Source organism: Cucumis melo, chromosome 1 (assembly GCF_025177605.1).
Source record: "Cucumis melo cultivar AY chromosome 1, USDA_Cmelo_AY_1.0, whole genome shotgun sequence".
In the NCBI taxonomy this organism is placed as follows: Eukaryota; Viridiplantae; Streptophyta; class Magnoliopsida; order Cucurbitales; family Cucurbitaceae; genus Cucumis; species Cucumis melo.
Genome location: NC_066857.1, coordinates 34726560 through 34750689, shown reverse-complemented (window position 1 = coordinate 34750689; position 24130 = coordinate 34726560). Strand labels below are relative to the sequence as shown.

Genomic DNA, 24130 nt, shown 5'->3' with positions numbered 1-24130 from the left:
GCCTTCTTAGGTAGAATAATGAAGTATCAACGAGGAAAAAAGAAGAAAATGTGTAGTGAAATAGATAAAATAAGATGATTACGGGGTACAAGTGCCAAAAGAGTATTATGTATGTTTATCACGGTTTTAAGTCTTAATGTAGGATTTTTTATGTAAAAGAAAGGAGTAGTCGAGCGACAAACGTCAAGCGAGGAGACACGCGACGACCTGATGATAAGAGAAAATATGCTAGGTGGATCTACATTGCTAGGAGTAGAAAATGGTTGGTGTGAATGTCAGAAAAGGACGAAATGAACATCTGTGGCACCATGCAACTTTTACAGAGAATTAATGAAGTCGACGATGTTAAGTCCCATCCATCATTGCCTATAGATACAAGGCTATCTCTTTAGAACAAGTGTGCGAGAATCTAGAGAACAAGCTTATTTCCTCTCTAACTCTCCTTTTTGTGCTTTAGGTGAGAGCTTAGAATATAGCCACCGGCGGATGAGCCCCCTCAACTTTATTGTCTTTATATAATATATATACAAAAACTATTTAATTTTAAATATTTATAGTTAGCTTAGTGGTTACTTTGATAGTTAATCCCCCTTCCAACTCGGGTTCAAATCTTACCTATATAATTTAGTGGTTGCTTGTATTATCTATCTTGTTTAGTTAAATAGTGCAATTAATACCTCATTATGTTCGAAAGAAAGAATGAAGTACTAAGTGTTGTCACTTGAAAGAGTGAGGACTTGGACTTTAACTAAATAGGCGGCGAATCGCATGACCCTATCTTAGTCACCTAGTCTAGTCGCAAACTTAGATCCTATACTTCACATCCACGATATTGCAATATACATAGAATATATATCAAAACCAAGCAGTTATGTCAATTAAGTTCAAGCTCACTCTTGACCAATGCATCATTACTTTGGTATCACTATCATAATTGTCATGAGTTGCATAGGGGCCAAGGGCATGCGCCCCCTAAAAACTTTAACTTCCTTGCTAGGTCTTTCCTGGTAGTCCAAAATCAGCCACCTTTACTAAAGTTAATGGATTAGTGTTTTGTAGAATCCTAGTACAGTAATTAAAAATGAAATCATATGTACGTCGAATAGCCAATAGGCCATCAATAATGTCATTTATTTACATTTCACACCTTGACCAAATTTAACAATGTCCTGTGTTGGATTCTCCTCGATTAAGATTTAATAATGGAGACGGTTACTTTCATGTGAATTTGACAGAATTTGATCAAATTCATTTAAGGAAAACCAAAAGTTGTTTCTTTCTAATTATTTCATTAAAAACATTTTAAACATTGACGTCAAATTCTTCAAAGTCTTTCTTTCATTTATTCTTTTCTAATCAACTATAAGCTTTGAATCTAAAGTTCAAATACCATTAGGAGTAAGCAAACTTCGTCTCCGTTTCTATGTCCAATTTTCTGCCCATTTTTCTTCGGTGATTCGTCCACATTCGCAGTCAGTCTCCTTCCTCCGCCTTCTTGCCTTGGCGCTGTGTTTCTACTTCCTCTCAAGCTCCTCTCTCGCTCCAACCATTTGTAAGATGTCAATTTCTTTCTTTTTTTTTTTTTTTTCTTTCTGAAGCTATTTTGTGAACTTTCCTTTAACTTTTGCTACTGTTCCTTACTGTCTATACTTTGTAGCTACCATCTTTTTGCGTTACTTTCTTCTTCCATCTCTAAACAGTCCACTTCTTTCAATCTTTATCTCCACTTTTCGTTGTTTTTTGGCAATACCAATTACCCCTTTTGGTGATTTGATTCAATTTCTCTGTTACTTAACTGAACGAGCTCGGGTATGACTGGATTGAATTTGGACTTTTATTTGTTGTTGTTACTTATTGGTTGTATTTCGGTATTGAGCAGCGAATTTTTGATTGGTGGATGTACTACTTTTGAGTCGGATTACTGAAATGAATTGTGGAATTGGAAAATTTCTTGTATGCTAATCAAGTTTCAATCTCTTGATTAATCTACTGGTTGGTGGGGTGGGGTTATATTCTTGATAATTGCTTCCTTGTCCACTCAGAAGACGTGTTGTGTTTCCAATTGGTTCTCTTTTTCTTAGTTCACTGTGCTACTCTTGCGAACTTTGAAGTGGGGATCATCTAAATTCATGTTGGATTTGTGTTTTTAGGATTTGGTGTTTAGTACTGGATAAACATGGATCAAAGAAGGGGTTCGGATCAACAACCGGGTAAGAAGATCATGGGAGCCCAAACACTTGAGAATTTATCTGAGTCCATGATGGATAGTGAGGTGGTTCCTTCTTCACTTAATGAAATTGCGCCAATTCTTCGTGTTGCTAACGAAGTCGAGGCAAGTAACCCGAGGGTTGCTTATCTATGTAAGTTGCAATTACTTTGCCTGGAAATTTGGAATTCAGTTGAAGGACTACTTTCTCCTTTTAATTAACTTCACTCGTAAGGCTTATTGGTTTTGAGTCAAGAATTACTTCAAGAAGAAAAGTGATGTTAACTTCAGCGAACCATTGTATTTCTGGGTCAGGTCGATTTTACGCATATGAAAAGGCTCACAAGTTAGATCCCACATCAAGCGGACGTGGAGTTTCGCAATTTAAAACAGCACTTCTTCAGCGTTTAGAGCGGGTATTTCAGTTCTGTCTGTTTTATATCTCTATGTTCTACTTTTTGCTTGTAGTTTTTCCTTTATGTATATCTGCACTACACACGTACTTGTTTGCAGCATACTGTGACTACATAGGATTATTTAGGACTAGGAGGTAATGGTGTGTTTGGGTTTGCTTTGATGGTTTCTTAATTGCATTTAAGTAATGCAGTGTAATTATATGCATCTTGTGATGAAGATAACAATTTGTACTCTACTTCTTTTCATCTATGTTGCTGACTGGTATTGCTGCTTTTCAGGAAAATATAACAACATTAGCTGAAAGGCAAAAGAGTGATGCGCGTGAAATGCAGAGCTTTTATCAACATTACTACACAAAATATATAAAAGCCTTGAATGAGGCTGACAAAGCTGATCGGTAGTTTTAAAGAAAATAATGTAGTTCGCTTGGTTGTTTGAATTCGTTGCACTGCATTATTTGAACTGATGTTCTTCTTCCTGATCAGTGCCCAACTGCCTGAAGTTTATAAAACTGCTGCAATCCTTTTTGAAGTTTTGAAGGCTGTGAATCAAACAGAGGCTATAGATGTAGCTGACGAGGTAGAACTGATAATATTATAATGTAAACGTTGCAAGATATTTTTCTGTAAACGTTGCAAGATATTTTTCTGTTCACCTTTTATTATCTTGAATTAATCTGTCAGTGTCAAAAGTTAGAGTGTTAATATAATATTAAATTTAACATATCGCATCAACTTAAGCTTTTGTGTTGGTTGGTGATTCAACATGGTATTAAAGCTCGAGATTCTAAGCTCAAACTCATGTAAAGTCATCGTTTCCTTCCCAAGTAATGGTGAATTTCACTTGTGGGGACTTGAACAAACTTTCAAGCCGCAAGTGAAGAGGACTGTTACAATGTTGATATAATATTAAATTTATCATAACTCAACAACTTAAGCTTTTAGGTTGATTAGAAAGTTAACAAAGTGTTGTTTATTCTCATATTTATTGTTAATATTTTTTTTTGACTTGTGTCTAAGATTTTGGAAGCTCACCACAAGGTTGAGGAGAAACAACAGATGTCTCTTGACAATCAAAATTAGATAATTACGAGAGTTCTTGAGGTTTCTTCACATTATCTTTTTCATTTACTTGGTCTAGTTAAATAAGATGATTATTTGGTACAAGTATCTAAAGAGTATTATGCCTGTTTATTACGTTTTTAAGACTTAATGCAGGAATCTTTAGGTGAGAGAGAATAGTAGCTGAGCGATAAACGTTGGGCGAGGAGACACGCGACAACCTGGCAATAAGAGAAAAGATGTTAGGTGATCTATATTGCTAGGAGTAGAAAATGGTTGGCACGAATGTCATGGAGCCAATGATGCTCAGAGGCTCGACCCGCATATCAAGTTTCCACGTATATTTTCTTTTTATTTTGTATTTGTAATTTGAACATCATAGCCGAAAGGCCTAAAATTTTATTTATGAACGCAATTTCCTACTATTTTCGTTCTCTCATTTCTTTATGTCTTCACTTTACTAGTTCTTTGTAACCATGATAAGACACAAGTTGTAATTAGTACTAGAGATGCTTGTATTATCTGTCTTGTTCAGCTAAATGTTGCAATCAATACCTAGCTCATTATGTTCAAAAGAAAGAATGAAGTACCGAGTGTTGTCAACTCGAAAGAGTAATGACATGTACTTTACTAAATAAGCGGTGAAAAGAATGTGGCAATACATATAAGAAAATGTGAGTGTGTGTGGCAACAAGGCACCAAGAGGTTGTTCGTCTTAATATAGGATGTGTTGTATATAATGCAAACAAATGGATCAAATATAAATCATCTAGTAGCTTTAAGTGTTTACATTCCAAAAGGTAAAGCAAGTACCAGTGCACCAAGAGGTTGTTGAGGTTGCTTGCAATAAATTTGAAGTTAATAAATAATTTATATTGCATTGACTTGACTAATTTATTTGCATTGATTGACTAATTACCTTTGTGTTGTATCTGATTGCATAGGCATTCATTCATTCACACCGTCTAAACACAACTGAGTACATATTATGCATGACCCTTATATCCATTTTCATCTTGTTTCTCCAGTGCACCTAGTATAGTTATACGTATGGTAGACAATATGGTTCATAATTTATACGGTATAGAAACAAACTGTATGAAGTTAAATCGCATGCTATATTTTTAACTCTTAAGTGCATTAATTCTACATTCAACCCGACTTACCCATGAAACCTCTTGTTTCGCTTGCACTTGGACAAGTGAGAGGAAAACTTGTACGTACACGATATATCTTTAGACATAGTAATGTTTAAATAAGCATCATGCTTTTTTATTGCATTACCCTATCTTAGTCGCAAACTTAGAGTCTATATTTCACATCCACAATATTAGCAAAGCACATATATTATATATCAAAACCAAGTAATCCTGTGAGTTAAGTATTCAAACTCACTACCAACACACTATTACTTTGGTAACATTATCATAATTGTCACGAGTCACGTCGAGGCAAGGGGCATGTGTGCCCTCAAACTTTAACTTCCTTCCTCGATCTTTACTGCTAGTACAAAATGGGCCGCCTTTACTAAAGTTAATGGATTAGTGTTCTGTACAATCCCAGTATAGTAAGTAAACATATGAAATTATATATACATGGCAATAGGCCATCAATAATGTCATTTATTTACATTTCATATCTTGACCAAATTTAACAATGTCATGTGTTAGATTCTTCTCGATTAAGATTTAATAATGGAGACAGTTACTTTATTGTGAAATTGACAGAATTTGATCACATTAAATTTCTAAGCAAAACCAGAAGTATCTTTCAAAATAAACCACTAATCTGCAAAAGAGAAGTAAGGAAGAAGATAAAAACAACGAAAAAGAAAACAATAAACCATCATAATAAAATAAAACAATAATTTGGATAGTGGAATCTTTTAGTTGTTTCTTTGAATTTTTTTTTATAATAAAGTTTGCTTTACCTTCCTTTTTGCTTTATAAAGGTATTCAAGTTAGGCACAAAATTTGTAATTTTCAAGAACTTAGGTGTCGGAATAACATTTTAAACATTGACTTCAATTTCTACTAAGTCTTTCTTTCATCTATCTTTTTCTAATCAACTATAAAAGCTTTAATTTTAATGTTCAATTACCATGGGAGTAACCAAACTTCGTCTCCCTTTCTATGTCCATTTTTCATGTCTTTATCCTTATAATTATTAACAAACTTAAGTTTTTCAAACTCTATACCCTAAACAAAAAGTTTCTAATGTCATTTATGACCAAACACCTCATGAATTTATTTTTTATGTAGATTTTATTATCCACGAATCACTCATTACATGTTTAGCTATATTGAAAGTTGGAGTCATTATCTATACTTTTTGTTCAAATAAAATAATAACAATACGTGAAAAACAGTTAATTTTGTGATTAAAGTATAAAATATGCAGTTTTAAAAGGAAAATTATTGTAATGAAAAAATTGCTTAAAATATTTATAAATAGAACAAAATTTTAGATATATATCAATGTCTATCATTTTGGCATATTTTAATTCCTTTTTCTTTTGAAAACAACTTTTTTTTTAGAATTCAATCACAAAATATATAATGCATTAGTGTATGATAAAAAAAGGTTGAGTTTCACTCATATCGACATTTGCTCAGGTCCATGATGAATCATGATCTACATCCTATAAAAAAATTGAAAAAAAAAACGATTTTATTATTAGAAATAATTACAAACATAAAACTAGATTGAAAATAATTGTTTAAATGTAAATATAACAAAATTTACCAAAATTTATTAATAGGAGTTTATTATTAATAAACTATATAGCAAATATTGATTTATCGATAATAAACCATATGAATCTATTTAACTATAAAAGTCTATCCCTAATAAATTTTTTTATATTTATAATTTTTTAAAAATATTGCTTAAATACTTAAAAGAAATTATTTTAAAAATTGGTATAGAATAGAAAGTCAAACTTGTACCGAGCGGGCGCTTGTCACACATGCAAAATCATTTCTCATTCATTGGTTGGAAAATAGGAGAGGAGGGTTAAAAATGTAAAAATACTCAAATTTAGGGAAAGTTAAATTTAATATTTTTTTGGGGGAAAATAAAAATAATAATAATAATTTCCACTTTCATTAATAAATCGAACAGGGCCTACTTCGTAAATATAACAAGTACATGGGCATGTCAGGAAGGCGGAACTTTAATGAATTACGTGGCTTGTTGTGATTGGCTAGACGATTAGAACTGAAAAATCTGCCCATTTTCTTCGCTGATTCGTCCACATCCGCAGTCACTCTCCTTCCTCCGCCTTCTTCCCTTGCCGCTGTCTGTGTTTCTGAAACTTCCTCTCAACCTTCTCTCTCACTTCAACCATTTGTAAAATTTCCATTTCCTTTTTTTTTTTTTTTTTTTTTTTTTTTTTCTTTCTGAAGCTATTTTGTGAACTTTCCTTTTAACTTTTGCCACTGCTCTTTACTATCTATACTTTGTAGCTAGCATCTTTTTGCTTTACTTTCTTCTTCCTTCTCTAAACAGTCCACTTCTTTCAATCTTTTATCTCCACTTTTCGTTGTTTTTTTGGCAATCCCAATTACCCCTTTTGGTGATTTGATCCAATTTCTTTGTTACTTAACTGAACGAGCTCGGGTATGACTGGATTGAGTTTGGACAGTTTTTTTTTGTTACTTTTTGGTTGTATTTTGGTATCAAGCAGCGAAATTTGGATTGGTGGATGTGCTACTTCTGAGTCTGATAACTGAAATGAATTGTGGAGTTGGAATTTTTCTTGTATTTTTGTATCTTCTCGCTCCGTTGCTTGCTAATCAAGTTTCAATCTCTTGTTTAATCTACTGGTTGGTGGGGGTGGGGTTATGTTCTTGATAATTGCTTCGTTGTTTACTCAGTAGACGTGTTATGTTTTCAATTGGTTCTCTTTTTCTTAGTTCACTGTGCTACTCTTGCGAACTTTGAAGTGGGGATCATCTAAATTCATGTTGGATTTGTGTTTTTAGGATTTGGTGTTTAGTACTGGTTAAACATGGCTCAACGAAGGGGTTCGGATCAACAACCGGGTAAGAAGATCATGCGAGCCCAAACACTTGGGAATTTATCTGAGTCCATGATGGATAGTGAGGTGGTTCCTTCTTCACTTGATGAAATTGCGCCAATTCTTCGTGTTGCTAACGAAGTCGAGGCAAGTAACCCGAGGGTTGCTTATCTATGTAAGTTGCAGTTACTTTTCCTGGAAATTTGAAATTCAGTTGAAGTACTACTTTCTCCTTTTAACTTTACTCGTAAGGCTTATTGGTTTTGAGTCAAGAATTACTTCAAGAAGAAATGTGATGTTAACTTCAGCGAACCATTGTATTTCTGGGTCAGGTCGATTTTACGCATTTGAAAAGGCTCACAGGTTAGATCCCACATCAAGCGGACGTGGAGTTCGGCAATTTAAAACTGCACTTCTTCAGCGTTTAGAGCGGGTATTTCAGTTCTGTCTGTTCTATATCTCTATGTTCCACTCTTTGCTTGTAGTTTTTCCTTTATGTATATCTGCACTGCGCACGTACTTGTTTGCAGCATACTGTGACTACATAGGATTATTTAGGACTAGGAGGTAACAGTTTGTTTGGGTTTGCTTTGATGGTTTCTTAATTATATTTCCAGACCAAAGAAAAAGAAAAGTAATGCATTGTAATTATATGCATCTTGTGATGAAGATACCGATTTGGACTCTACTTCTTTTCATCTATGTTGCTGACTGGTATTGCTGCTTTTCAGGAAAATGTAACAACGTTAGCTGAAAGGCAAAAGAGTGATGCGCGTGAAATGCAGAGCTTTTATCGACATTACTACAACAAATATATAAAAGCCTTGAATGAGGCTGACAAAGCTGATCGGTAGTTTTAAAGAAAATAATGTAGTTCGCTTGGTTGTTTGAATTCGTTGCACTGCATTATTTGAACTGATGTTCTCTTCCTGATCAGTGCCCAACTGACAAAAGTTTATAAAACTGCCGCAATCCTTTTTGAAGTTTTGAAGGCTGTGAATCAAACAGAGGCTATAGATGTAGCTGATGAGGTAAAACTGATAATATTATTATGTAAACATTGCAAGATATTTTTCTGTTCATCTTTTATTTGATTTGTTCTCAGTAACATCTTGAATTAATCTGTCAGTGTCAAATGTGTTAAGAGTGTTGATATAATATTAAATTTAACATAGCACATCAATTTAAGCTTTTGTGTTGGTTGGTGATTCAACATCGTATTAAAGCTCGAGATTCTAAGCTCAAACTCATGTAAAGTCTCGTTCTTTCCCAAGTAATACTGAATTTCATTTATGGGTGCTTGAACAAACTTTCAAGTTGCTAGTGAAGAGGAGCATAGAATGTTGATATAATATTAAATTTACCATAACCCATCGACTTAAGTTTTTATTAATATTTTTTCTTATTTATTTCTAAGATTTTGGAAGCTCACAACAAGGTTGAGGAGAAACAGCAGATGTATCGACCCTTTAACATACTTCCTCTTGATCCTGACAGTCAAAATCAGATAATCATGAGAATTCCGGAGGTTTCTTCATGTTATCTTTTTCATTTACTTGGTCTAGTTTTCATCTGCTTCATGAGCTTGAATGCTTGATGGCTAATAGCACTTATTTGCTTTTACAGATTCAAGTTACCGTTTCTGCCCTTCGTAACACCCGGGGTTTGCCGTGGCCAAAGAATCACAAGAAGAAAGTAGATGAAGATATCCTTGATTGGCTTCAGGCCATGTTTGGTTTCCAGGTGATCAATGAAGATTGTTAGACTTGTATAGAACAAATAGGAGAAAAAAAATTCTTGATCTTATATGATGATTTGAAAGTGAAAACAACTAGTATTTCTTCTAGCTTGTCACAGCAGAAGCCTTAAACGGCTGAAAAGACTAACAAACAGTCTTCCAAATAGCCTCTAACCAACTAAAACAACGTCCTGACTACTTTCAAGACGACAAACGGTAAACAATAACTTAGTCAGAATTCTATAAGAACAGACTAAACTAAATCTATTCCCAAGATTTCAGTAATGGAGCTAAATCATTAACATAATATTCTTAAGCAGTGGGATTCACATTTCACTCACTAGTCACTAATTGCAGGAGGGTAACGTGGCCAATCAAAGGGAACATCTGATTTTATTAATTGCAAATGTTCAAATGCGGCAGTTACCAAAGCCTGATCAACGACCCAAGGTTTTATTCTGCTCAACTTTCTTTTGCTCATATTCCGTCCTTTTCATAGTCACTTATTGCTGCTAACCGTTCTACATTTTAGTTGGATGACCGTGTTCTTACAGAAGTCATGAAGAAGCTTTTCAAGAACTACAAAAAATGGTGCAGGTATCTGGACCGCAAAAGCAGCCTTTGGTAAGACTCTGTTTTTGTGCCTCTTGAATTGTTAGAATTCAACGGTCTAGTTAGTCTTTGTAGGAACGTCAGCACAATAAAGCTTCTGCCTTTTGTCAGGGAATTTGGTTAGGAATTGCAACAGAGCAAGAATATCTATAATTCAAAGTCCATAAAACTTTTAAGCTAGTGTTATCTCATTCACAGCTCTTATCCGGTATGATTTTCCCTTCTTGGCAGGTTGCCAAAAATCCAACAAGAAGTTCAGCAAAGGGAGTTACTATACATGGGTTTGTATCTTCTTATATGGGGAGAAGCTGCAAATTTGAGATTCATGCCCGAGTGCCTTTGCTATATATATCATCATGTATATATTAACATCTTTAACATTCTAGTGCAATATTTTCTGAACCTACATGCTTCTCTTTTCCTTTTCACTAAGATCAAGGATAGTATTTGTTATTATTACTTTCTTGAACTTTTGCATCTTCTACCTATTGTTGGAAGATGATCTTTTTAGAATCGTTCCCTCTATATCGACGTACTTCTTTTAGTGTATACTAAATGGCGACTTGTCCTATTGAGTAAATCAGTTTGGACTAACAGAAACCCTCAATATTAGAATAATTTGTAGGATAATTTATCTTCAATAAATGAGAGTTTTCAGGCTTTGGTGACTGGTGAGGCCAGATCTTCTAGGGATATCTTGTGAGGGTCATGAAAAATATATATTCATTATATTTTCCTTTTTCTTTTCAAAAAACCCTAATCTTCTTTTTCATCATGAAGTGAAATTATAAAAGCTTGATATGTACTTGGAACACTTGGAAGAATGTTATAAGTGCTGTAAGATAGCTAGAATCAGAAGTTTAACTTATGGAATTTGCAAAAGTAAAGTGCGACTGTCTCCTATCTGTTAGTTGACTTGACTCTATGAATTCACTTTAAAACTTTTTAGATGGCATTTGAACTGTATGGCATGTTGGCTGGAAGTGTAAGCCCAACGACAGGAGAGCACATCAAACCAGCTTATGGTGGCGAAGAAGAGGCTTTCTTAAAGAAAGTTGTTACTCCAATATATGACATAATATCTAAGGTATTGCATATGATCTGGTTGATCATTGAAATGGTTAGGTTTTGAGTTTCTTCTGCAGATTGACAGCTGAGTATCTCCATTTATTATTTGCATTTACAGGAAGCAAGAAAGAGCAAAGACGGTAAATCAAAGCATTCACAGTGGAGAAATTATGACGATTTGAATGAATATTTCTGGTAAGCTTTTTGTCATCAATTCTCCATATCTACTTCATATTGAATTTTCAAAATTTGAAGAATTTCCGTGGTGCAACTCTGTAGGTCTATTGATTGCTTCCGTCTTGGTTGGCCGATGCGATCTGATGCTAATTTCTTTCAGCATCCTTCAGAACCAGTTAAAAGTGACAAAGATCATGTATGAATATTTCAAATTCTGATAATTGTTTGTCCATGTTCATCTTGTAGATTCCTTTGACAGGTTACTTTGTTTCTTTTAGAGTTTATTGATTAGTCCATTTCAAGATGTTACTGTATTTACTTTAAACACATTTTCTTCATTCTGCCATGCATTCTCGCATTCTCTTTCAATGTTTTAGATGTCTTTCAAAATACTTATCGTCTAAACGAGAACTAGCATCTCTGATTTGATTGGAGTCTCCTGTTCTTATGGTTTGGGAAAGTGAACTTGGTCGACACCAGTGTTGTTACAATTACAAGCACAATATAATGCCAGATCCTACTATGGACAAACAAAGAAACGAACATGAACTATGGACATGACGTTCCATCACTATTCATTAGAGTGAAATATTCCTTTTAAAAAGGGAGGCAGCTTAATTCATCTTGCCATAAGATAAATCCTGATCCTACGCAAAACTTTATTTAGTTGTCATCCATTAAGTCTCTCCATGGTACATTAGTTGAGGAAAAATTATTAGAGGGCTTTCTAAACATTTGATCTTCTCCCCCCTCAGTTTCTAATTTTTAGACTTGCTGAAATAGTGTACTCATGATGGTAAAAATGTATCATTTCCAGGAAAAGAAACCAAATGCCAGAAATCGATGGATGGGGAAAGTTAATTTCGTGGAAATACGTTCATTTTGGCACATATTCAGAAGTTTTGACAGGATGTGGAGTTTTTTTATATTATGTTTTCAGGTAAATTACTTGACCTGGCTTCTTTTCTTTCGCCAACCCACCCCCCCCCCCCCCATTGGTAATATTGTTGAAATATGTTCTTCGTAGGCAATGGTAATCATAGCTTGGAATGGTTCAGGGGATTTGGGTGCAGTATTCAAGACTGATGTTTTTAAGAAAGTACTGAGTATCTTTATAACAGCAGCAATCTTGAAACTTGCACAAGGTACTGAAAACTGGTTCATTTCGGCTAATTCTTGTCGTTTGGTTATTCAATATTAAAAGATTTACTTATGTTTCTTCTACTTCCAGTATATGATTTTTTGTTCTAATATGTTGTTTAATTTCTCATAAATTTAAAGAAAAGAGTACAACAGAGATAGAACATTAGATCCCAGTGACCACCTCTGCTACATTAGATCGTATGAGAAGAAATAACTGGTCAAATCTTATTGCATAACCAACCTCTCTTGAAGACAATCACACGGTCGGTTAAGCTTAAAACAACTATTTCACAATAATTTTGAAGTCTAACAGACCGACTAAACTAACTACAGTTAGTTATCCAAACTATCAGTAATCTCTAAAAACATAGAATTTTTTTCCCCTCTATTGTATTTTACACTTGATACTTTAAACGAATGACAATTACAGTCGAGCAGTAAAATCAAATGTTTTTTTTATTTGTTTGTTTCATTTTCAGCCATTGTTGATATTATCCTTAGCTGGAAAGCAAGGAAGAGCATGTCCTTCTATGTCAAGTTAAGATACGTTCTTAAAATTGTATCTGCTGTGGCATGGGTTATCGTTTTATCTGTAGCCTATGCCTTGAGTTGGAAGAATCCCTCTGGCTTTACCCAGACACTTAAAAGTTGGTTTGGGAATAGTTTCAGCTCGCCTTCCTTCTTCATTGTGGCTATTGTTATTTACTTATCTCCAAACATGCTTTCTGGACTGTTGTTCATTTTCCCAACGATTCGGAGTTTCTTGGAACGTTCAAACAATAAGGCTGTGATGCTCATGATGTGGTGGTCTCAGGTAATGGGATCATTGCTTCAAACTTCATACAGACACTTGATGGATTTTGACACTCATCTTCCGAATTATTGATCAAATGCTTTAATCCATTTCAGCCTCGGCTCTATGTTGGAAGGGGAATGCACGAAAGCTCATTGTCACTCTTGCAGTAAGAAGTTTGTCTCGTGTATTGAGTAGGCAAGCTTAAATCGTCATGAACTTCTCTTAATCTTAAGTTTCTGACTTTCAGGTACACTTTTTTCTGGATTCTTCTGATTATGTCAAAGTTAATATTCAGCTACTATCTTGAGGTACTTCTTTGATTCAAAGCTTAGAATATGAACTTTTCCCCATAATCAAGGATTTGAAAGAGCCTCATGTACTGATATTTATACAAATTTGTTTATCATAATTCATTTGGCCAGCATAGTTACGATTCCGTAACAGGCCTCAATACTAACCATAACGGCTTAAACAGACATTACCCAAAGTAAAACACATGCAGAAACAGAAGACATAAATTTTCCTGGTGAAGCTTTGGTAAAAATTCTGCAATTTGATCTTTTGAGGAGACAAATTGAACCGACAGATACTTTATAAATCCATCTTTTTGCACATATATGCGTGCCTGCACACCCAAAAAAAAAAACCAGTCTTGATGTTCTTTACATTTACACAAAACATTGGATGACTGGCTTAAGGAAATATCAGAAATATTATGGATGGGGGGGGCCCTGTAAAAAAGATATTTAGATCACAAGGCAGTTGCCATGCCATAACCAATACAATTCTGCTGTTGTGGACGGTGGAGATAAAGTTTCTTCTCTGCCTCAGTGGAAGACATTGAGATGGTTCTAATTACATTTGTTCAATCAAACACATATCCTGTACGATATGTGGAGGCAGGGTGAACGTTTTGAGATAAATTTTGTTTGAGTTTGGGGCTGTTGTAGGTTTCATTTGTAGAAAACAAGCACTTTACATTATGAAAAATCAAATTCCATTGAGCCTTTAAAAGGGAGAAACAAAGCAAGAGTATTAAGTTGCCATTTGTTAGTAAGACAACCAGTAAGAATTTAACATCCTACGCAGGTGGTCCCTGTAGGGTTTCTCTAAAGTTATTTTCCCAACCCATCCAATTCAGAGTGGTTCTTTATTAGTTATCAACATTTCCGCTGTCAGTGGCAGTCTAGATATAATTTAAACAATGATGACAGTTTTTATTGTTTATGTCTCTCTAAGTTCCTGTGTGTACACCGTGCACCACTATTTCTTCTTATGTTCTGTCTAGAAAGTATGAACCAAATGCATGTTATCCTAACTCTGTTAAAATGGGAAATGGATTTATGAATGAACTGTAGGGAGAGACACCTACTGACAACTTATATGAGTACCTTAATTGTTACCAATTTAGAAATCTAATAATAACATGCTTCATACCCTAATACTAATAAATGTTTGTCAAAATGTACTGTTCTGGTTGGTGGTTTGAAAATTTTCTTAATGCACATGCATCCATGCTGTTGCTTCTGCAGATCAAGCCACTTGTGGGTCCAACAAAAACCATTATGCGAGTTCATATTGGAAAGTATAGATGGCATGAATTCTTTCCTAGAGGTTAGAGCATATGGCAACATGAGGACAAACATTGATCTGTTGCTATGAAATGATTTTTTTAATTATTTTTAAATTTTCTATAATTTTTTTTTATTGCAGCTCAGAATAACCTTGGTGTCGTGATCTCAATCTGGGCTCCCATTGTTCTTGTACGTGATTGTGCATTCAAAAATTATATCCGTTAATCCTCTTTTTCAAAAATTCTTTTCCGCTCAAAACATTAGGAAAATTCCACTAATTGCTTTGATAAAAAAAAAATCTTATTTAATATATAAAAAATATAAAAATTATAAACGAACTTTTACTACTTTCTGCAGGTTTACTTCATGGATGTGCAGATCTGGTATGCCATTTTCTCCACAATATTTGGGGGAATTTATGGTGCATTTCGTCGCCTTGGAGAGGTTAGTGAACCTTCATTCCTTTTATCCTATTCCTAAAACGTCTCACTAACATGTTTATCTTAGTCACCCCTCCGTCTGGAAAAATTCTGTCCATCAAATACAAACAGAGACATAGCTTCAAAACAATTTTGACCCGTTCTTGTGCATATGAATTTTCCAAATATTTCATTTCATAGAAAGCAGAAAGAGACTACATAAACATCGGTTATTTAAAATGGTATCGGAGCAGAAGGTCCAAGGAGGTTTTATATTCTAGCCTCTGCAATTTTATTTTCTCTTTAGTTAATATTGATTTCCACTTGTTGAATCTTCTTTCATAATTCAAGCTCCTAAGTGAGTGAAAATATTTGATCAATATAATTAAATTTGCATTCACTCATACGTTTAGATTTTTGGGTCAATCGATGATTTAAGAAACCCTATTACAAAGTGTAAGCCCCTCTCCACTTGACAGCCAAGTATTTTTCATCTATTAATTTTCCTCACCACTTTGAGCTGCAAATTATATTATAACAGTAAAGTCATAAATTCATAGATTAATGATATTTATCGGCCAGGCTTCTATGAATAATTCTCCAATGAATTTCTAGGAGCTTTTCACATACTTATAACCTACATATATTAGCTTTTGAATCTTGGAAGTGTACTCAATATTGATCTTGTAATTAGATACGGACATTGGGAATGTTGAGATCTCGGTTTCTATCACTTCCTGGTGCTTTTAATGCCTGCTTGATACCGGTGGAAAAGAAGGATCACACTAGAAAGAAGGGGTTGATGGCCAATTTTGGTCGTAAATTTGATGAGGTTTGGTTCTACTACTTGTACTAGAATTGTAATTTATTATGAAAGGATTATTTGAACTTATTGAGAAATTTATAAATAGATAACTCCGGATAGAGATGATCAGGCTGCGAAGTTCGCTCAAATGTGGAATGAAATAATTATTAGTTTCAGGGAGGAGGATCTAATAAATAACAGGTGAAATAAGTATTCAATGTCTGTGCATCTTGACACTCCAAATACTCATTGCAACATTTTCTAGTTCCTAATTTTTCCCATTTTGTTCCAGGGAGATGGACTTATTGCTTGTACCTAACTGGATTGACCCTGAATTATCCCTTATTCAGTGGCCTCCCTTTTTGCTTGCTAGCAAGGTGTTATATCTTTTGCCTACTTGATTTTTTGTAAAGTTCTGCTTAACCTGCTATACTTTTATCTTGTCCTTGTTATGTAGATACCAATAGCATTGGATATGGCCAAAGATAGCTATGGAAGAGACCGCGAGGGGGAGCTTAAGAAGAGATTAAGTACAGACAAATATATGCTCTGTGCTGTCCAAGAGTGCTATGCGTCCTTTAAAAATATAATTAATTTCTTGGTTCTTGGAGAACATGAGAAGTTGTAAGTTTATTCTCATTAATCTTATGAAAGTACGTAATTTTGCCAATTTTTTATGTTTACCTAACTTTCTGTTTGTTTGCTGTTTCCAGGGTAATAAAGGAGATCTTCACCATAATTGATGATCATATAAAAGCAGAAAATCTGATAGTTGAACTAGATATGAGAGCTCTCCCTAGTCTCTATGAGCAATTTGTTCGGCTGATCGAATATATGGTGATTCTATCACTATATAACATTTATATTTTTATTTAATTCACTTGTATTAGTTCTTATTATATCTCATTGTTGTAGTTAACGAATAAAGAGGAGGATAAGGATCAAGTTGTAATAGTCTTGCTGGATATGCTAGAGGTTGTAACAAGAGACATAATCGATGAGGAGATTTCCAGGTATGTCTTTGTGGCTAGAATTGCCTTCTTGCTATTGTATTGTTTCCATTTATTCTTTTTCCCCCTTTTTGTAGTTTGGTTGAGTCAAGTCATGGTGGATCCTTTGGAAAAGATGGGAAACCAAGATCACTTGATCGGCTTTTTGATAAACTCAACTTTCCAATTCCTGAAACTGAAGCTTGGAAAGAAAAGGTAAGTTCAATGACATGGACATTGATGCTAAACGTTGAGATGATGAACCAATTGCATACAGATTTCGTATTAAAATGCCTGGAGACCGGGATCATTGCTGTTGATATAACCTTTTTTCCAGTTATTTCTAAGTTTTCTTTATTCTATCTGTTGAAATAGAACTCTCCCTTGTGTTAACCTATAAACATGTGCAGATTAGAAGACTCCATTTACTGCTTACCGTTAAGGAATCAGCTATGGACGTGCCATCCGATTTAGAAGCCAGGAGGCGTATTTCTTTCTTCTCCAATTCATTGTTCATGGAGATGCCCCCTGCTCCAAAAGTTCAAAATATGCTATCATTCTCGTAATGTCTTGACTTAGTAACTTTTTTCGTACTACTACCAATCGTTACTCTAAAGGGTGCTCTCAGTTATGTACAACTTCTCTTGTTATTAGCATTTTTCTCATATGATGATAATACGATGCACCTGTCATCCATACAATCTTTTTGTTTCTGCTACAGGTGAAGTTGCTGGTGGTAATTATTTTAAAATTTTTAATGTACTTTCCTTTTTCTTGGCCTAGAATTCTAACACCGTACTACTCTGAAGATGTTCTCTTCTCCATGAATCTTCTGGAGAAGCCAAATGAAGATGGAGTGTCTATTCTTTTCTACTTGCAGAAAATCTATCCAGGTTTTTTTTTCTTGACTTTCTCTTGGATTTATTACGTATTGTTGAAGTTCCATTCTATAAGGCTTATTATTCCAATAGAGCAATGGACAAACTTTCTTGAGAGAGTCCAGTGTGCTAATGAAGAAGAGTTGAGGAACAAACTCGAGCTTGAAGATATTCATAATAAAACAGACGAGCTCAAAGAGGAGCTCCGTCTTTGGGCATCGTACAGAGGTCAAACATTGACCAAGACAGGTAAAGTAAAGGCCCCCTGCCCCCACCCCAGTGTCCGCTCTGTTATTAATCATTGTTGTATCTTGACCCTTTTCTCTAACAAATGAAAACAATAGTACGTGGCATGATGTATTACCGAAAAGCGTTGGAACTTCAAGCATTCCTTGATACTGCAGAACATCAAGGTATGTACAAAAAGTTTGTTTGGTAATTTTTTTCTAACCACTAGTGTGCACTAGTCCATTAACCATCCAGTGCTGATTGCTTTTCTCCTTCACGTATGAATTTTAATTCCAACTAGCAATCACAAGAGTAAACTGTTAATTATAAATTCTTCATAATGTGGTTATAATAGGATAAACAGACCCGTTCAAATATATATGTACTAGAGGAAATATAAGAGAGGACAAATGTGTTTCTGTATGTAGGAGAGGGAAGGCAGTGTCTTCTTATGTAAAAACTCGAACCTGGGAAGCTGTAGAGTTTCATCTTCTCACTTCAATCTCACTATGTTGAATCAGTAGACTCTCAACAATACCAATTACATTATCTGTTATGAATAAATCCACTATAAAAATTTATGTAAATTGGTTCGAAGAATCAATGAAATTGGGGAAAGAAGATTACAAAGTTCTTAATATCCTTAATCCGCAAGGAAGAGGAAAATGTATACTAAAAGCTTAGTATTGTTCTATTTATAAATAGTATAAATGTAAGAAAAGCTTTTATAAGTTTAATGCTTTTACCCAGATTTATTGAAAGGCTACAAGGATGCTGTGGATAGCCCTTTGTGGGCGCAATGTCAGGCAGCAGTTGACATGAAATTCTCATACGTCGTCTCCTGCCAGCAATATGGTATTCACAAACGTTCTGGTGATGCTCGTGCTAAAGACATTCTGAAGCTTATGACTAAGTATGTTTCTAACAATAATTTTCCTCACTGATGCTATTAACTATATTGATGTTATAATTTCTCATTGTGTAGGTACCCCTCTCTTCGTGTTGCATATATTGAAGAACTTGAAGAGCCAAGTAAAGATAAATCCCGAAAGTCAAATCAGAAGTCCTACTACTCAGTTCTAGCCAGGGCTGCTTTTCCCACGAAATCAAAAGACTCCACTGAGTCAGTTCAGAGTTTAGACCAGGTACAAATCCAGTCTTTTGTTGAATACAGATTAGTCCAAGTACTTGTACATTCTTATCCAAACAAAGTACAAGTACTTGTACAATTATTGAATAGAATGTGAGATGACTCCTATCGTTGAACGTTTTCCTTTTATATTCTTTCATTAGTTCTTCATGGATGCTTGGCTTCTCCTGGGTAAATTTATTGGAAGAGATTGCTCGTTGCAGTTAGATATATCCTTGTGGTTCTAGAATTCTACACCGTTTATTTGGCCTCATTTGCGGCCACCTGTATAGACGAATAGGCTAGAGTATTGTGATTAGGTAGGCAAAGGCCTCACTTTTGGGAGGTGGTGTTATAGAAATATCTCAGGACTTCCTGAGTTCCTGGAATAAGCAGAAAGGAGAATGGGATATGAGAATCCATAAAATCCACGGCTTTTCTGTTACTCTAAGCTTTCTGTGATTATGGTTATTTCTTATCAAAGCCAATTCAACTTTTATTGTTCTCACTATAACCAACACCAATTAAAGAATTTTTTGTAACTTCATGGCTTTGTTTTTGCACTCTACTCTATATTGAAATTTTGGTTTCTTATAAAAAAATAAATCATACAGGGGCACTTTGTCCCCTACTCCTGTAGTTTTTCTCGTGTGTTTATTAAATTATATAATTTACAATCATACTTTCCAGTATAGTTATCTACTTATCATCCACATTCCCGACACACTGCTGATGCGAGTGTTAAATTTCCCTTATATAGACCATATATCGGGTAAAACTTCCTGGGCCAGCAATATTGGGTGAGGGGAAGCCAGAAAATCAAAACCATGCAATTATTTTCACCCGTGGGGAATGCTTACAAACTATTGACATGAACCAGGTACGACATATTCCAATACAATGCGTAGGAAACTAGTACCTTTGCTAATAATCAGAATGTTTACCTTTTATTAGGATAATTACATGGAAGAAGCCTTCAAAATGAGAAATTTGTTGGAAGAGTTTCTTACAAAGCATGATGGTGTCAGATATCCTACGATTCTTGGACTTAGAGAGCATATATTCACTGGCAGGTACTTATTACTTTTTTTTACTGTAAATTGAATTCATGTTTTACATCGTTCTGAACAAGGTAACTTCATCACTGCAATTAAGTTTTTCACTTAGTCTGACCAATTTTGCAGTGTTTCATCTCTTGCTTGGTTTATGTCAAATCAAGAAAACAGTTTTGTAACTATCGGGCAGAGATTGTTGGCAAACCCTTTGAAGTAAGATTTCTACCTTGTTTTCTCACTACTTTGTTTAACAACATGGTTATATTGGAAATACTATGGTTCTTATTGTAAACGTTCACGACCTTACTTCAACCAGTTCTATTTTATATGAAATACTCGTTAGATTGTACAACTTTGTTCTTGGGTTATATGTAGATAGATTACAAATGCCTTCTGTGAGATTTAGATTTTTGGAATTCAGATTACTTTTCTGGGATGGCAGCCGTTACCACCCATATTAAAAGGAAAAGCACCTTAAATTTAGAGGACACAGCATCTAACCACAACCACCATGAAAAACCATCAACCAATGTGAAAAGAAATATTACAAATATAAATATACTCATTATACACAAAACAAAATTATAGAATAACCCTCGCATAGTAACATGCCACACAACCTTGGGATCCGACATTTCATTTGGCCCTGAGCCTATGCCAACAGGCAACAATAGCTACCATTCAGCAGAGATTAGAAAACTCTTGACACAAATCACAAGGGAGAGCTTCAAAATGTTGTGCTCTAATTCAGTAAGACACAAGATATTCCAAGAACGAGCTTGATAATGTACTCTTTTCTAAAGAAAAAATTTATAGTTTACTATTATTATTTTGTATTAAATAGTTCTTAGTTCTATTATTTCCCTATAAATGGTAGTTTTAAGGCATTTGTATTTGGAGAACTTGAGAGATCCAAAAAAACATTTCGTTTAGTAGTTCTTTGACAAATTTTAGGCTCCATCACAAGCAGAACAACTATTATGATTCATTGTTGTAACATTTTTGATGATTAGAACACAATATTAAGATCTGAACTTCATTCTATCAAAGTTTGATCTAAACTATATTGATAACTACCTCATATTTTGGGTGTCTTAATGCTCAATCTTACCCACCTCGAATTAATGTCTTATATCTTTGTCTTCACATTCAGAGTTCGATTCCATTACGGCCATCCAGATGTTTTCGATAGACTGTTTCACCTTACCAGAGGGGGTATTAGTAAAGCTTCCAAAGTCATCAACCTAAGCGAGGACATATTTGCAGGCATGTTAATAGTCGTAAAAGCCCTATGTTTTGTATTCAGAGTTTCAAACAAGTAATCTGGTTTAATCATATATACTATTCCTGTATATGTGATTTTGATTTGCAGGTTTCAACTCCACCTTGCGTGAAGGTAATGTTACTCATCATGAATACATACAAGTTGGTAAAGGGAGGGATGTTGGCCTTAACCAGATCTCCATGTTTGAGGCTAAGATAGCCAATGGTAATGGCGAACAGACATTAAGCCGTGATATGTACAGGCTAGGTCACCGATTTGATTTCTTTCGCATGTTGTCTTGTTATTTCACCACAGTTGGTTTCTATTTCAGCACTATGGTAAGTATGAGAAGTTTGTCCTCATCACATCGACATTCATTTTTACTTTATTCACGAGATAAACCTAATTTTTCATTGACAGCTGACAGTGCTCACAGTCTACGTCTTTCTATATGGCCGCCTTTACCTTGTTCTCAGTGGCCTTGAGAAAGCTTTGAGTACTCATCCTGCCATTAAAGACAACAAATCACTTCAAACAGCTCTTATTTCACAGTCTGCTGTGCAAATTGGACTTCTAATGGCACTGCCTATGATGGTTGAAATTGGACTGGAAAGGGGATTTCGGGCAGCTTTAAGTGATTTCATACTAATGCAGCTGCAGCTTGCACCTGTGTTTTTCACATTCTCTTTGGGAACCAAGACACATTATTATGGAAGGACATTGCTTCATGGGGGTGCAGAGTACAGAGGTACTGGTCGTGGTTTTGTGGTGTTCCATGCCAAATTTGCTGAAAATTACCGGATGTATTCTCGCAGTCATTTTGTCAAAGGAATTGAATTGATGATTCTTCTTCTGGTTTACCACATACTTGGCGTTTCTTATAGAGGTGTGGTTGCTCATGTCTTGATCACCATATCAATATGGTTTATGGTGGGAACGTGGCTTTTTGCACCTTTCCTCTTCAATCCATCAGGTTTTGAGTGGCAAAAGATAGTTGATGACTGGACAGATTGGAAGAAGTGGATTGTCAACCGTGGAGGAATTGGAGTATCTCCTGATAAAAGTTGGGAGTCTTGGTGGGAAAAGGAACACGAGCATCTAAAATTCTCCGGAAAGCGTGGGATCTTCGTTGAGATATTACTGTCAATACGGTTTTTCATCTTTCAGTATGGACTAGTATATCACCTGAAAATAATAGAGTCCCAGAGTTTTCTGGTACGAATACTGTTCCCACATTCTTACCGATTCCTTGGTTTAAAGATTTTCTTACTAATCATATAAGCATGGCTATTCTACTTAATTATCCCTTAAAATTTCAGGTTTATGGCCTTTCTTGGGTTGTGATCATTTCAATATTGCTCCTGATGAAGGTGAGAAAAATGTTATTGTGGATCCTCCTCCCTTATTTGGGTCAAACCATAAACTTTGTGTTTAGAAACTGATTATTCGTAATAAATAATATGAAACCACTACTTTCCACTCACTGCTGCAATTATCCTAATTCCATTTAAACTTTGTAGGCGGTATCCGTTGGACGACGTAAATTCAGTGCAAGCTTTCAGTTGTTATTTAGGCTGGCTGAGGGTTTTATTTTCATCATCTGTGTGGCTGGCTTCATTACTTTAGTTGCAATACCTCATATGACAATCAGGGACATCATACTTTGCATTCTTGCCTTCTTACCGACGGGATGGGGACTGCTCTTGGTCAGTTTACTTAAACATCTCCATACTAGATACACTTTTGACATTAGCTTTACATTCCTTTGTACGCTCTAATTTATCGATTGTCTTCATCTTCATGATTCAATACAGATTGCTCAAGCTTGTAAGCCCTTAATTCATCAAACTCCATTATGGGGATCTGTTCGTGCCTTGGCTCGAAGTTACGAAATCGTGATGGGATTGCTTCTGTTCACACCTATAGCATTCCTGGCTTGGTTTCCATTTGTTTCAGAGTTCCAAACACGAATGCTGTTCAACCAAGCATTCAGCAGAGGTTTGCAAATTTCTCGTATTCTTGGGGGGCCTAGAAAAAAGGAAAAGAGTTCAACCACAGACAAAGAGTAAATATTCACAAACAATACAAAGATAAAGATGGCCACAATTCTGAACTGTAGATATTGTTATTGTAAATACCGTTATTTCCTCTGGCTTTCTATATTTATGGCTTGCTTTCTCTCATTGAGATGATTATTATACTGAAGATGGTGGGTCATTTGTTCAAATTACCATTTGCCATCTGATCGTATGTAGAGTCATCATTTAGTGTGAATACATTATACATATATTTTATTGCATTCGGTTGTGAATTATAAGGATGAAGATTATGACAGCATCTCCTTTCTTTTTTCCTTTTTCTGAAGTAGCCCTCAACTCACATTGCCCAACTTCTGACTTCTGAGTTTGTCAAATTAGCTAAGTTGACAATCAAATGAGAAATGAAATAGAGTTTCTCTCTTTTTGCGGGGAACAAAACTTCTATCTGTATCTGTAATTTTTTTCTATTATTATTATTATTTTAACAATATTTAGGATAGGAGAATCAAAT

The 24130-nt window shown here is 34.9% G+C and overlaps 1 protein-coding gene across 5 annotated transcripts; it reads left to right on the top strand.

The window, feature by feature from the left end:
* Window positions 1-1298: 1298 nt before the first annotated feature.
* On the top strand, window positions 1299-23917 carry LOC103499883 (callose synthase 1). Of its 5 annotated transcripts, none has more exons than XM_051088420.1 (43): window positions 1299-1552; window positions 2151-2360; window positions 2522-2622; window positions 2902-3020; window positions 8643-8736; window positions 9123-9233; window positions 9332-9448; window positions 9801-9893; window positions 9976-10067; window positions 10287-10413; window positions 11005-11142; window positions 11242-11318; window positions 11403-11496; window positions 12118-12240; window positions 12328-12445; window positions 12923-13257; window positions 13353-13405; window positions 13487-13547; window positions 14772-14853; window positions 14953-15002; window positions 15171-15257; window positions 15927-16064; window positions 16144-16238; window positions 16330-16414; window positions 16495-16661; window positions 16751-16874; window positions 16953-17050; window positions 17125-17242; window positions 17437-17588; window positions 17810-17919; window positions 17998-18153; window positions 18249-18317; window positions 18883-19045; window positions 19118-19277; window positions 20022-20141; window positions 20216-20334; window positions 20446-20529; window positions 21470-21582; window positions 21689-21918; window positions 22001-22795; window positions 22900-22950; window positions 23101-23286; window positions 23395-23917. In XM_051088420.1, the coding sequence occupies exons 2-43, from the start codon at window positions 2177-2179 to the stop codon at window positions 23647-23649; spliced, it is 5844 nt and encodes a 1947-aa protein (XP_050944377.1). In that variant the 5' UTR covers window positions 1299-1552; window positions 2151-2176; the 3' UTR covers window positions 23650-23917. The 5 variants fall into 5 exon arrangements, with proteins under 5 accessions (XP_050944377.1, XP_050944375.1, XP_050944379.1 ...); XM_051088418.1 differs by lacking the exons at window positions 2522-2622; window positions 2902-3020 and adding exons at window positions 8038-8138; window positions 8437-8555 and having other exon boundaries at window positions 1386-1552; XM_051088422.1 differs by lacking the exon at window positions 2902-3020 and adding an exon at window positions 8437-8555 and having other exon boundaries at window positions 1386-1552.
* Window positions 23918-24130: the final 213 nt, after the last annotated feature.